General features: G+C 38.1%; 1 protein-coding gene across 3 annotated transcripts in view; it reads left to right on the forward strand.

The window, feature by feature from the left end:
* LOC117404409 (pappalysin-2-like) overlaps positions 1 to 13,272 on the forward strand; it is a 75,998-nt gene that overhangs the window by 20,936 nt on the left and 41,790 nt on the right. For 2 of the 3 annotated variants that reach the window (XM_034007256.3, XM_059031676.1), the window contains exons 7-14: positions 2,975 to 3,157; positions 3,395 to 3,695; positions 6,294 to 6,422; positions 6,728 to 6,819; positions 10,206 to 10,402; positions 11,789 to 11,908; positions 12,017 to 12,152; positions 12,328 to 12,541. In XM_034007256.3, coding sequence (XP_033863147.3) covers positions 2,975 to 3,157; positions 3,395 to 3,695; positions 6,294 to 6,422; positions 6,728 to 6,819; positions 10,206 to 10,402; positions 11,789 to 11,908; positions 12,017 to 12,152; positions 12,328 to 12,541 — 1,372 coding nt within the window. The remainder of the gene's footprint in view (positions 1 to 2,974; positions 3,158 to 3,394; positions 3,696 to 6,293; positions 6,423 to 6,727; positions 6,820 to 10,205; positions 10,403 to 11,788; positions 11,909 to 12,016; positions 12,153 to 12,327; positions 12,542 to 13,272) is intronic. The other variant, XM_059031675.1, reaches the window with a different exon arrangement.

Here is a 13,272-nt window from a genome sequence, read left to right on the forward strand (position 1 = left end):
TCGAGTTGAAAAAGGAAGTAGGTACCGGAATCTGTTTTCGTTCTCAAAATTAATTGCTATTTCATGACAGTTTGTAGATATTGGAAATATCAACAGAAAAGAACCCATGATATATATATATATATATATATATATATATATATATATATATATATATATATATTGTAAGGCAGTGTGTTGTGTGAGACAGCAGGGAGGGGGTTAAAACCTCCCTGAAGGAAAAATGGCACCTTTTTGTATTTAGTTAATTAGTTTTGTTAATTGTTTTATTATTAATTATCCCCTGCACCTGGTAGCTATTGTAAATTAGAGCCAGGTGCAGGGTATTTAAGAGGAGCAGTCAGTTTGCTCAAGGCTGCTGAGTAGAGGGAGGCAGAAAGAGGTGCTCTGCTTCCCAGCAGTCATAAAAGAGTAAGTGCTGTGTAAACCTGTGAGTTTGTGACGGTGCCAGGTAAACGGCTTAGCCGTCCTGCAAGTTAGTCAGGGAAATTACCTGTTTAGTTAGAGCTCGTACAGAGCTAGGTGTTTGTTTTGTATTTTGTTTATTTTGTGTTTATTAAAAATTAGCGCAACCGCGCTTTGAAAACGCCATTTCTCTGTCCTGGGTCGTAATTTTAAAGGGGCACGAACCTGTGTTAGGTGAAACCTTTTCACAATATATATATATATATATATATATATATATATATATATAAATAAATAACATGTTGACAGACTATTTTATTTTAAAGAAAGAAATGTGAGAATAAGCCAGTGTTGGGTCAGTGAAGGTTACACTGATCAATATGGGACTGGTCATTTGTTAACCTGACTGCACATAAAGCTAAAAGGGCACCGGGTTGATTATATATATATATATATATATATATATATATATATATATATATATATGTATTGTTTTTCTGTAACTTTTACCATATTATGTGTTTTCTTAACACTTTTTATTTCATCCTAAACACCCTTCCGTGCTGGTACATTGTAAAGCAATTTTAATTGACCCTTGTAATTCAAAAAATTCTGGTTATGATTATAATAAAAATGTGAATGTAGTGCCTCTACCTCTTGCCATATTGCTGAAGGGTGTTTGTGAAGCAGAGAGGTCCACTCTCCTCCTGTCTGCTGTGTGCGTGCAAGGTAACTGGAAAAGATGAATAGAGAAATGAATCATAAAGGGAATAATTGCCTTCATATCTTAAGAAAAAAGCTGAGTCCCACTTTGATCCACTTAAAAACAAGGGTGCTCGGCATAGTTTTGTAGTTCGGTAATGCTGGTTGAGATCCAGGAATCAGCTGTCATTAAAAAAAAAAAAAAAAAAATGTGTACCCGATTTTCCTGAACTGTATTCTTTGTGCAACAGATGTAACTGATTATTTCAATCAGGATGCTTTTATATTGGAGCGGACTACACCTGTAATTGATGGCCATCAAACCTTTTTCTTTACTTTATGTCATTCAAACTTAGGAGTCTTCCAGCAAGACAAATATGGTAATGATTTTACTGTAAATAGTAGACATATGCAAAAAATGAAACAAATGGCACAGCATATATAGAGAAGTACACAAAATTAAACAAAAACAAATGTTATAGCAATGAAGAGGATCCATACACGAGAATAAAAACAGAAATAATTAACTACTTCAGCTTTTTTAAAAACCTTTTTTGCAGTTCAGTTGACAAGCAGAATTTATCCAGGCAGTTCTGCAATTTTACATGAAACAGCTGATTTCGAAACCTTTTGGATGGGTTCTGTTGTATGTTAGTGGAGTAAAGGATGCATAATTAACAGCTTTTAGGCCTAGACATACTTGTGCAAATTGATAACAGTGGCCCTTATGACTGATTACAATCTTGCAATAATTCTGACTGTGTTCACCAGGTGTCCAGCAGGATATTTTAATGAAAGTCTGGAAAGATCTGTCAAGACAGAGTTATCTTTTATTTCACCCATGGCAGGGAATTCCAAATCTGAATGCTCTGCACATCTGTAGTGTTAAACCATCAAAATGTAAGATGTGTTTTAAACTTGCCAGAATGCTGTTTGCTGTTTTCTTTTCCTTGAAATCTGAGCTGGCGTCTTGTGAAGCGGGCAAGATTGGAAAGTCATAAAAAGCCAAGTAGTGTTACGGTAAACTTGTTTAGAGCAGGAAGGATGAGACAGCCTGATTTCCAAATCGTGCTGCATCCCCCATCAAAAAACAGTCACATCTGATAGAATAATTAATTGACTGGAGGTCAGACCTTGCCTGTTTATCCGACCAATTTATTTTTATAGTTTTCTTTGGCTTTAAGCTGTTTGTTCTTCGTAAATCTGCACATGTGAAGACACATCAGCAAAATACTGAGATCTTAAAAAAGGATGAATTACTGAATTAAAGGCACATTGCAGTCTTCTAGCTCCTTCCCAACAGACAACAGTAAAAAAAAAAACAGTGTGGTGGCTGTTTGCCTGTGCCATCTTGGACTTAACTTAAAAGAGAAATTGTCCTCAATGAAGTTACCTGATTTAAGCTGCCCGATTGCAGTCAGTGTGAATGACAAGATTATTTACCATACAATATTAATACAGTGGGTCTTGCAGCAAGCAACTTACATGAGAGCAAGCATGTGACATATGAGAGGTGTCCAGCAGGCACAGATAAATATATATTGAAAACAATAAGCCTAAGTAAGGGATAAACAACGACAAGTGTTGAATCTGTAAACAATAATTCACTGTTTCAAGTTTTGAGTTGTTTATGCAACTTAAAACATCTCTTCCTAATAGATACTTGTTCGATAACAAGATTCAATTGGTTGTTCATTTGGTAATTGGATTTGGTCTTTGCTCTTTTGTTACGTTTAGTTCAAACAGTTAAAATATTTTATATTATGTTGTCATGAGTTCCTCAGAGTTTGAGTTTGAGATCCCACTTACACAGACAAAAGACTAAATTAAACTGAAGCTTTGTTGTATTTTATTCTCATCTACACAGGCCCACCTGATGTTGACGAACCTTGCGAGCCTAGCCTTCAAGCCTGGAGCCCGGAACTGCACCTCTATGATGCCAACATGACCGTGCCCTGTCCTCAACCTCAAGGCTGTGCTCTAGAGCTCAATTTCCTCCACCCTGTCATTGCAGAGAGCCTCTCAGTGTGGACCACCTACATCTCCACAGGTGATCCTGCATGTTCTTTGTTTTCAGTGTAGTATAAAGACACAAAAACTAACATTTCTACAGAACATTGAAATTGCATCAGATAATGGGCAACACGATTCTAGGACAACTGGGATGTGTTTTACATGCTTAACAGTACTAACTATCTGAAGTAACAGTTTAAACTAAACCATATTTTTCACACCATTTCTGGCTTATGCAATATAATATATTTTTATGCCTGTGACCTATCCACAGACTCCTCTAGTGCCATCTCGAACATTGAGGTTCTCACTGACGAAGGGGGACCCCTCCAGCTGGGTCCCCTGCACACATTTTGTGATGTGCCGCTCACCCTACGCATCAACACCCGAAAGAAGGTGACTGGTATGAAGATCTACACCTTAGACGAGAAGATGGAGATTGACGCTGTCCTCCTGAGCTCTCGGACCCGGGACCCTCTCTGCTCGAGCTGCCGCCCACTCCGCTACCGTTTACTTAGAGAGCCATCTTTTCCTCAAGGGCCAGTGACACAAACAGAGCGCACGTTTACAGATATGTAAGTCAGTGGATCTTTCATTGTGAGTAAGGATCAGTGGCTCAGCTCTCCAATCAATGTACAGTATACACAAACACATCTGCCATACTTAAAAAAAAAAAAAAAAAATCCTAAAGAGATTGTAACTGTTAATAAAGTATATTTGAATCTAGGTCTGTTGGAAACACACAGCTCAGAATCTTGTTTTCACCTGCACCTGAAGGGCACCCAGTCTAATGAAACATAAACTAATTTAACCATGCTAGGCTTGTTGGTTGTTGTCATATATATTTTAAAAAGTAAAAAAAAGCATGAATATTCTTTAATTAAATCTCTGGATAAAACAAGTCTCCGGAAGGGGTTAAGTACCTAGGGGCTAAAAGGTTTGCCATCTGAAATACAATTAGTACATACCACTTAAGAAATATTGCGGTTGTTAAACTTGAGTTTTCTTGCTCTCACGCCAAAAAGCTGGCCACAGGAGCTATCACTGCCACTGGATGCCAGACCTTAAACAGAATTACACTAGAGTGACAGAACAAGTGCAAGGCGCATTGACTACACCCAGGGCCCCTGTCTTTCACTTAACGGCTCTGCATACTGCCAGGCAGCAGGTGCAGGCACTACTTGGAAGCCAGCTTCCAAGCAGCTTTGACTTAAAACATTGGTGGGCAACCCAAGCTTTTCCTTAAGCCATATTATTTATTGTTATTGTAACGGAGATTGGAATTTGCATTTAAAATATAATGGCTTTATTACCTTGACTGAGATCAACCAGTGTTGTGGTAATCATGAGCATGCCTTCGGATCGGTTAGTACTGGATTTGATCCATGCCCAGTGTTTACACTGCAAAAACAGAAAATATTGCCTTTTAAACACATAGTATACTGTTTCTCTGTAAAGGGCAAAGGGAAATTCCCAAAGAGGAATAAAATACTTTTAACAGTATAAAACTAACAAGAAACTACACCACACACCCTAAGAACCTGTAGCCTATATTTAGTATTATAAACTTAAAACCATAACGATATAAAAGCATAAACAAATCAAATAAATTGTTTCCTAAATGCTAAAAATATTACTCTTACTATTGCTCTTCAGGTAGCTTCCTCCTGGTAATTTAATAGTGTTTCTCTTTAACGCATCAGTGTGTTCAGCATAATGGACAATTCCTTGGTGCATCCATCTACCATTCCTGAGGGACTTTCTCCACCTACTATTAGGGGGCAGATAGGGCCAGAGTACTGGAGCCCTAACTTTTCTTCAACTTTTCTAACTTTTATGAATAAGAAGCATGATGCCATTTTAAAAGGGCGATTACCTTTTTAGAACATAAGAAAGTTTACAAACGAGAGGAAGCCATTCGGCCCATCTTGCTTGTTTGGTAGCTTATTGATCCCAGAAGCTCATCAAGCAGCTTCTTGAAGGATTCCAGGGTGTCAGCTTCAACAACATTACTGGGGAGTTGGTTCCAGACACCTCACGATTCTCTGTGTAAAAAAGTGCCTCCTATTTTCTGTTCTGAATGCCCCTTTTATCTAATCCCCATTTGTGACCCCTGTCCTTGTTTCTTTTTTCAGGTCAAAAAAAGTCCCTTGGGTCGACATTGTCAATACCTTTTAGAATTTTGAATGCTTGAATTAGATCGCAGCATAGTCTTCTTTGTTCAAGACTGAATAGATTCAATTCTTTAAGCCTGTCTGCATATGATATGCCTTTTAAACCTAGAATAATTCTGGTTGCTCTTCTTTGCACTCTTTCTAGAACAGCAATATCCTTTTTGTAGCGAGGTGACCAGAACTGAACACAATATTCTAGATGAGGTCTTAATAATGCATTGTAAAGTTTTAACATTGCTTCCCTTGATTTAAATTCAACACTTTTCACTATATATCCGAGCATCTTGTTGGCCTTTTTTATAGCTTCCCCACGTTGTCTAGATGAAGACATTTCTGAGTCAACATAAACTCCTAGGTCTTCTTCATAGATTCCTTCTTCAATTTCATTATCTCCTATATGATATTTATATTGCACATTTGTATTGCCTGCGTGCAGAACCATACACTTTTCTCTATTAAATGTAATTTGCCATGTGATTTTATATCAAACCTTCAAGTAAGCTGACATGAGTTTCCTATCAAGATATTAAAAAACAAAACAAAAACACACACACACACACACACACACACAAAAAACATATCTGTGACTGCAAGTTGAGCCACACTAAAAACATGTTTCATAATTAATGAGTACAATTTGTTTAGAAGCTTAAATAGAGGTTATCTGAGACTCCAGGAGGATGAGACATTTGCTTGCAGACTTTCTGTATCGTTGGCAGGAAACAAAGGCAACCTCTTTTTATGCAGCAACTTATACAAAACAAATCAACAGCACTGCACTGTGACCATATATATATATATATATATATATATATATATATATATATATATATATATATATATATGTACGTACAGTGTATATGGAGTCACTTGTAATAAGTTTACTGCACTGTGTTTACTTTTCTTTCTACTGCTGAGTGTTCAGAAGTTATAGAATTCAAGTATCGAATAAAAAACAAGTGAAACACTGACAAGCCTGCCTGCATATGTGTGTTTCAGGGATGTGAGCCCAGGGCAGGTGTACAGGTACACGGTTCAGGTGGAAGCAGAACAGGCTCTGAGCGTGCCCTCTCCCGTCTTGCCCTACGTCCATGGCGCCCCATACTGTGGAGATGGACAAGTGCAACGGTAAGAAAAACACTCTAATCTCTCTATTCAGAAAAAAAAACAATAGATACAGATTAAATAATACAAATATTGTTATGTAAGAAATGGTGTCTAAATTGTCTTTTAATATTCTAATGGATTTTTACTTAGCACTTGCTGCCACCCGGTGGACAAATATTGTAGTTGCTTTGTTATTTTCAAACCTCTGTTCAGTACTAACATGACAGGTGAAGTTAACAAATAACCCACACCTGGTTTCAAAATGTGCAAATCCATGGTTATTCAAGCTGAGCTAACTGCAGCTGGTCTCCCCTTATTCCATGTAGAATGCGGGGAGAAGAATGTGATGATGGCAATCTGCTTGATGGGGATGGTTGTTCTAAAAAATGTTACAAAGAGGCAGGATTCAACTGTAAAGGTAAGTGGTTTCTAGGATGGTCAAGATTAGCCTCACATTTTATTAAGATTTTTTTTTTTTAGGTTTACATTATTTAGTACGTTGTAAACAAAATAAGCAACATGTTAAAATGGTTTCATGCCTTGCCAACAATTTTTAGAATGTTGCAAAATGTTTAGCACATTGCTATTGTTAACTTTTATAAATCAGGTTCTGCATTTGTGGAGTGGAATCTGACTTACTGTTTACACCAAAAATCTTTGTACTTTGTCATTACCAAGTTACCTGCCTACATTTGTAGATGGGATCAGTTGGTCTGACTTCTCTGATTCAAACTAAACATGTACAAAATGGTAGGCAGTGCTTCCAAGCATATTTTTATTTGATTATATATATATATATATATATATATATATATATATATATATATATATATATATATATATATATATATATATGCTGAATTACAAATATATAAATTTCGTTCTGTTTGATATTTTATTTTAAAACACTGAAACTCAAAATGGGAAATATTTTTAAGAAAAATAAAAAAACTAACACATCTTGCTTGCATAAGTATTCAACCCCTGTGCTGTTGAAGCTCCCAGTTTACACCGATGAAAGAAATTGCCCTAACGAGGACACAGTTAACTTACCATTGGCCTCCACCTGTGAACCATTAAAGTTGCTGTCACATTTTCTGGATAAAAACCCCACTGTTGAAGGATCATTGGTCAGGCTGTGAATCTGAAGGAAAATGAAGACCAAAGAGCATTCTACAGAAGTTAGAGATAAGTAATACAAATGCATAGATTAGGGAAAGGGTACAAAATAATATCCAAGTGTTTGATTTGGCATTGCATGCTGCAGAGCTACCCTTACACTCCGAGAGCCAATGTCTCCGCTTCCCCGCCTCCTCTGCATACTACAATTGCAAAACAAAATTACACATTTCAAAATTTTTACGAATGTGCTTGTTAACTTGTATGTATTAAGCTAAATCAGAACTTTTTTTGGTTAAATCTAGGAAAAAATACACGATTTACATTAAATCCAGGAAAAACACTGTTCAAATATTAGTACTGTTTTATTTTTACACGTGGATCTGTTCACTGAAGTTTCACTGACACTCGCCACTTCAAACATAATTTCTCCGGTTGTACAAGTTCTAAAATGATTGTCAAGGGCTCATTTGAAAGGTAATAACTTGGACTTGTATAACATTTTTTTTTTTTTTTTTACAGAACTGCCTCTTTATTCATACCCGGGGGGCGTGCTCCACACTTTGCACACCACAGTTGTGGTGTAATTTTGTTCATCTGTTTCTTTTGCTAATATATATTATTCAGGGATAAACCAGGTACATGAAAAAAAAAAGAACGTGTGTTACCCAGGTGACTGAGAGCCTCTTTAGCCCAGGGCCAAGTGGCAGCCCCTGCCAGCTCCTCTTGGACAGAGTTCTTTGCGAAGAACACATTGAGATTCTCAGACCCACTCAGCTGCAATGCCTCCTTCAGCTCCTTCACACTCATGTAGGCTCTGTTTGATATTTTATTTTAAAACACTGAAACTCAAAATCAATTATTGTAAGGTGAAAATAAAAAACTGAAATATCTTGCTTGCATAAGTATTCAACCCCTGTGCTGTGGAAGCTCCCAGTTTACACCGATGAAAGAAATTGCCCTAACGAGGACACAGTTAACTTACCATTGGCCTCCACCTGTGAACCATTAAAGTTGCTGTCACATTTTCTGGATAAAAACCCCACTGTTGAAGGATCATTGGTCAGGCTGTGAATCTGAAGGAAAATGAAGACCAAAGAGCATTCTACAGAAGTTAGAGATAAGTAATACAAATGCATAGATTAGGGAAAGGGTACAAAATAATATCCAAGTGTTTGGATATCCCAGTGAGCACAGTTGGATCAATAATCAGGAAGTGGAAGCTGCATCACACCACCCAGGCACTGCCAAGAAAAGGCCGTCCCTCAAAACTCAGCGCTCAAACAAGAAGGAGACTTGTGAGAGAAGCCACAGAGAGGTCAACAATCACTTTGAAGGATCTACAGAGTTCAGCGGCTGGGAGTGGAGTAATGGTGCACCAGTCAACCATATCAAGAGCTCTGCATAACACTGGCCTGTATGGGAGGGTGGCAAGAAAGAAGCTGTTACTCAAAAAGTACCATCTGAAAGCACGTCTGGAGTTTGTCAGAAAGCATGAGAGTGACCCAGCTGCGATGTGGGAAAAGGTTTTGTGGTCAGATGAGACCAAGATAGAGCTTTTTGGCTAAAACTCAAAGCGCTATGTGTGGCGCAAACCTAACACTGCCCATGCCTCAAGACACACCATCCCTACAGTGAAGTATGGTGGTGGCAGCATCATGCTGTGGGGATGCTTCTCATCAGCAGGGACTGGGCATCTTGTTAAAATTGAAGGAAGAATGAATGGAGCAAAATACAGGGAAATACTGCAAGAGAACCTGCTTCAGTCTGCTAAAAAACTGAAGCTTGGGAGGAAATTCACCTTTCAGCAGGACAATGATCCCAAGCACAAGGCCAAAGCAACATTGGAGTGGCTCAAGAACAAAAAGGTGAATGTCCTACAGTGGCCCGGTCAAAGTCTCAATCCCAATGAGAATCTGTGGCACTATTTGAAAATTGCGGTCCACAAGCGTCGTCCAACCAACCTGAACAACCTGGAGCAAATCTGCCAAGAAGAATGGGCCAAAATCACTCCGACACTGTGTGCAAAGCTGGTACATACTTATCCCAAAAGACTTAAAGCTGCAGCGAAAAGGTGGCTCTACCAAATATTAATGTGTGGGGGTTGAATACTTATGCAAGCAAGATATTTCAGTTTTTTATTTTTCTTAAAAATATTTCCCAACATAAAACCAATGTCACCTTACAATAATTGATTTTGAGTTTCAGTGTTTTAAGATAAAATATCAAACAGAACAAAATTTCAATGTACCATTTGTAATTCAGTAATATGAGAGAATTGGTCAGGGGTCTGAATACTTTTGCAAGGCACTGTATATATATATATATATATATATATATATATATATATATATATATATGTTAATACCGGTTCTTGCCTGATATTGTGCCATCCACAGCTTACAGTTACACAACACAGCTACCACAGCTACATTTTATGAGTCCAAAGTATTTCATTAATGAAAAATAAGTTCTCAAGAGTTTGCTTTACAAACGGCAGCTGGATTTCTTTCTACCCCTCATTATGGACCTCATTTTCATCAAATAACATATTGCATGAAAAAGCACAAAGTAATTATTTGTATATCTTTTATACCTTTCTAGTGAAAGGACATTTCCACTGATTAATGGAAGAGAGACCCAGATCATATGCACATCAGTATAACCTCCTTGTTTTCCTAATAGGAGAGCCCAGCCAGTGCTATGTGTTTGATGGGGATGGTCTGTGTGAGGAGTTTGAGAGAGGCTCCAGTGTTCAGGACTGTGGAGTCTTCACCCCACAGGGCTTCACAGACCAGTGGGTGGCCAAGGCCTTTGCCTCCCATCAAGACGACACCAAGTGCCCTGTGCTAGCAGTGAAAGGAGAACCCTCGCTCAACCAGGTACTGCAATATGAAGTGTGTATACTGTATTAGTTTTTATAAAAGTACAGTAATTGTGCAGTTTTCTATACTTCTATCATGCTTATGCCATTTACTGTGTTCTTTACCATGGCTAACATTTTATGATGCGTTACTGTGGCAGGGCTGAATCCCTGCCTGTGTAAAGCGAGCGTGTGGGAATGTAAGGTTTCCCAATTGGGAAATGGCCACAACTGTGATTGCTGGAAGGGACAGATTTAACCCCATCCCTGCCAACCTTACATTCCCACACAGTTACCATGCCTACGTGTCTTTAATCATGCGGTCACCATGCTTTACTATACTTTATTGCTTTTACTGTGCTACACCACAGTAAACCTTTATAAGCAACACCTGTAGGAGTTCCTGGGTTTAGGTTGGGTGTTTAATTTAATAACATCATTAGAAGATAAGAAATGGTGGGACATTTCTTGTAAGTAAACACTACAGAAAGGGTAATTATAGTCATACATATGTTACCAGGCACAGTACTGTAAGGTGATAAAACCTTTTTGTCTGGAGTAGTATAACAGAAAGCAGGAAGGTGGACGTGGTATCAGCCTTTCCTGTTCCTAATTTTTTTTTATTATTCCCAGGGAAGCATTTAATTATTTTTCAATGGCCTCCAGTGTGCTGCTGCTACAGCCTAGTACGGTTTACTTGTCCACACATTTATTATTAGCTGGTTTATTCATAAAGAAGGATTTGTGTTTTTAAACAACTCCTATCTCATAAGCCATTTAAGATACATACTTCCATGGAATGAGACATTTTGGCTTCCGAATGAGAGCAAACTTGGACATATTAACTTCACATGTGGTACACAATTGTATTCTACATCAAATATGACTGTGCCACATCTGGCCACATACAAGGCAAGCACATCTGTCACACATTACACACATAAAGGGCCTGTCACACATTACTGTGCCACAGAAGATGCTTTGATTTTTTGTTCAGTAAAACAAAAACTTTTCGGTCCGGTATCACTTCACGAAAGGGGGCTCACATTTTTTAAAGTTGTAATTAAATAACCGGGGCCAAGTAGTAACCAATTTGACTTGATTAAGAGAAACTTACCATTACTATTATTGGTTTTATGAAAGAAACCTACTGGTAAATCTACGGTAGACAACATCACGTAAGTGTTTGGAAGCTGCCACCGTAACATTTTATTCTGACAATAATGGTTTCCAGGTTTCTGGAATACATATCTTCTTACCACATTGAAAAAGCATAGTTAAAGGTAGAAGAGGTTTTTAAAGGATTTACTTCAAAGCCCTTCAAGTTTGGAACAGCTGGTTTTAATTGTGGGCTCTATGTGAAGGGTGCCACTCAAGAAGGTTCAGGCCAGTCTATGTTTTTCAGGTGTGCAAGTCCAGATTTCTGGATGAGAACGGTGGTTTGTCACAATACGCCTGGTTTCCTTGTACTGCCTACTCTGAGGGACACTCTGACCCTGACCAAGTGGAGACGGTGTGGCTGAAGGTATGGATTAAATAAGTATATTATGTGTACACTTTATTCACTCTTGCCAGGACTAAGGCTCTATTTGTTAAGATTTTTCAAATCACATTTCCATTCCTTTGTGTCTAGGTGTATTTTGCCCACCCTGAAGTGGCAACTTCAGTTATTATCTACTTGGCTTCAGATGGTTCTATGCTTGGAGATCAGAGCAGGAAAACAGTGGTGATCCAGCTCGGCGATACAAATGGAAAAAACCATACTCTAGGTAGAGCACGTAACATTTAGTGTTTGAATCTTGCCACCACAATACAGCATTTGTTGTACTCGGCTACTGTTGATACACGTTTAGTACAATATGGAATTCCTACAATAGCACTATAGCGTGTAGAGATTGTTGGGCAAAAGTGTTCATTTTATTTTTATCACCCTTTGATTTCTAGGTTCATACCAACTGTCTTGCCAGCGGAACCCCCTTGTCATCAACATGACCCACAACCTGAGTCTCCCATTCTTCCGGACTGCCTCAGTCCTCCTGAACTTCTCATCTCCGTTGGTGGCTGTCTCTGGCATTGCATTGCGCACCTCTTCCCATATTAGTGCCCTTGCCCTGAACGGGTGCGCTGAGGGTGGGGTCTTCAGTCAGCAAAAACAGATGTACTTACTCATACCCTATTTTCCAGAAGAGTCACTTGGCAAGCAAGTTGCAATGTCCTCCCATTCTTGTGGTTAAGTTTCAATTTCATGCTTCTTCTATTTGTCCTAACATACTAACATACTCTTAAATCACATTATTTGAACTTGTATGAGAGTAATCCCTTTGATGTAAAATTTAAAAAAAACGGAAAAGAAAGTGAATCTCAACAACAAAAATGGTAGAAGAGTCTGTGCAACTTGGCACCATTCCACCAAGTGACCCTTTGAATGTATGACTTGGTGCTGGGTAACTAGACTACAACAAGTACGGAGTAGCTGTAGACTCATCTACAGTCACAGTGTGTAAAACGTTTATTTTGCTTCAGTTGTAGACGGGCTTAACCACGACATTTTTTTCAAGGTGTTAAGAAACTTTTAAGGGACCAATTTTCAATTTGTTTGCACAAACAGAATGAAAATCTGGCTTGCTATCCCATATTTTACTATTTGATTAAAATAATAATAATAATAATAATAATAATAATAATAATAATAACAAATTGTCTTCATAGATGTTTTTGTACCACAGAAATCTCTTGTAGGTTAAACAATTATTTTATGAGATGCTGATATGCTGCCAAGGGGAAAAACAGCAAGGGCTACTGTGATAACCCTCATTAAAATAATGCCCTCGACCTTTGTCAAGCAATACCATAGTTTTGCCAGTGCTTTATGAATATAGCAATAAGTCG

This window comes from Acipenser ruthenus, chromosome 10 (assembly GCF_902713425.1).
Source record: "Acipenser ruthenus chromosome 10, fAciRut3.2 maternal haplotype, whole genome shotgun sequence".
Taxonomy (NCBI): domain Eukaryota; kingdom Metazoa; phylum Chordata; class Actinopteri; order Acipenseriformes; family Acipenseridae; genus Acipenser; species Acipenser ruthenus.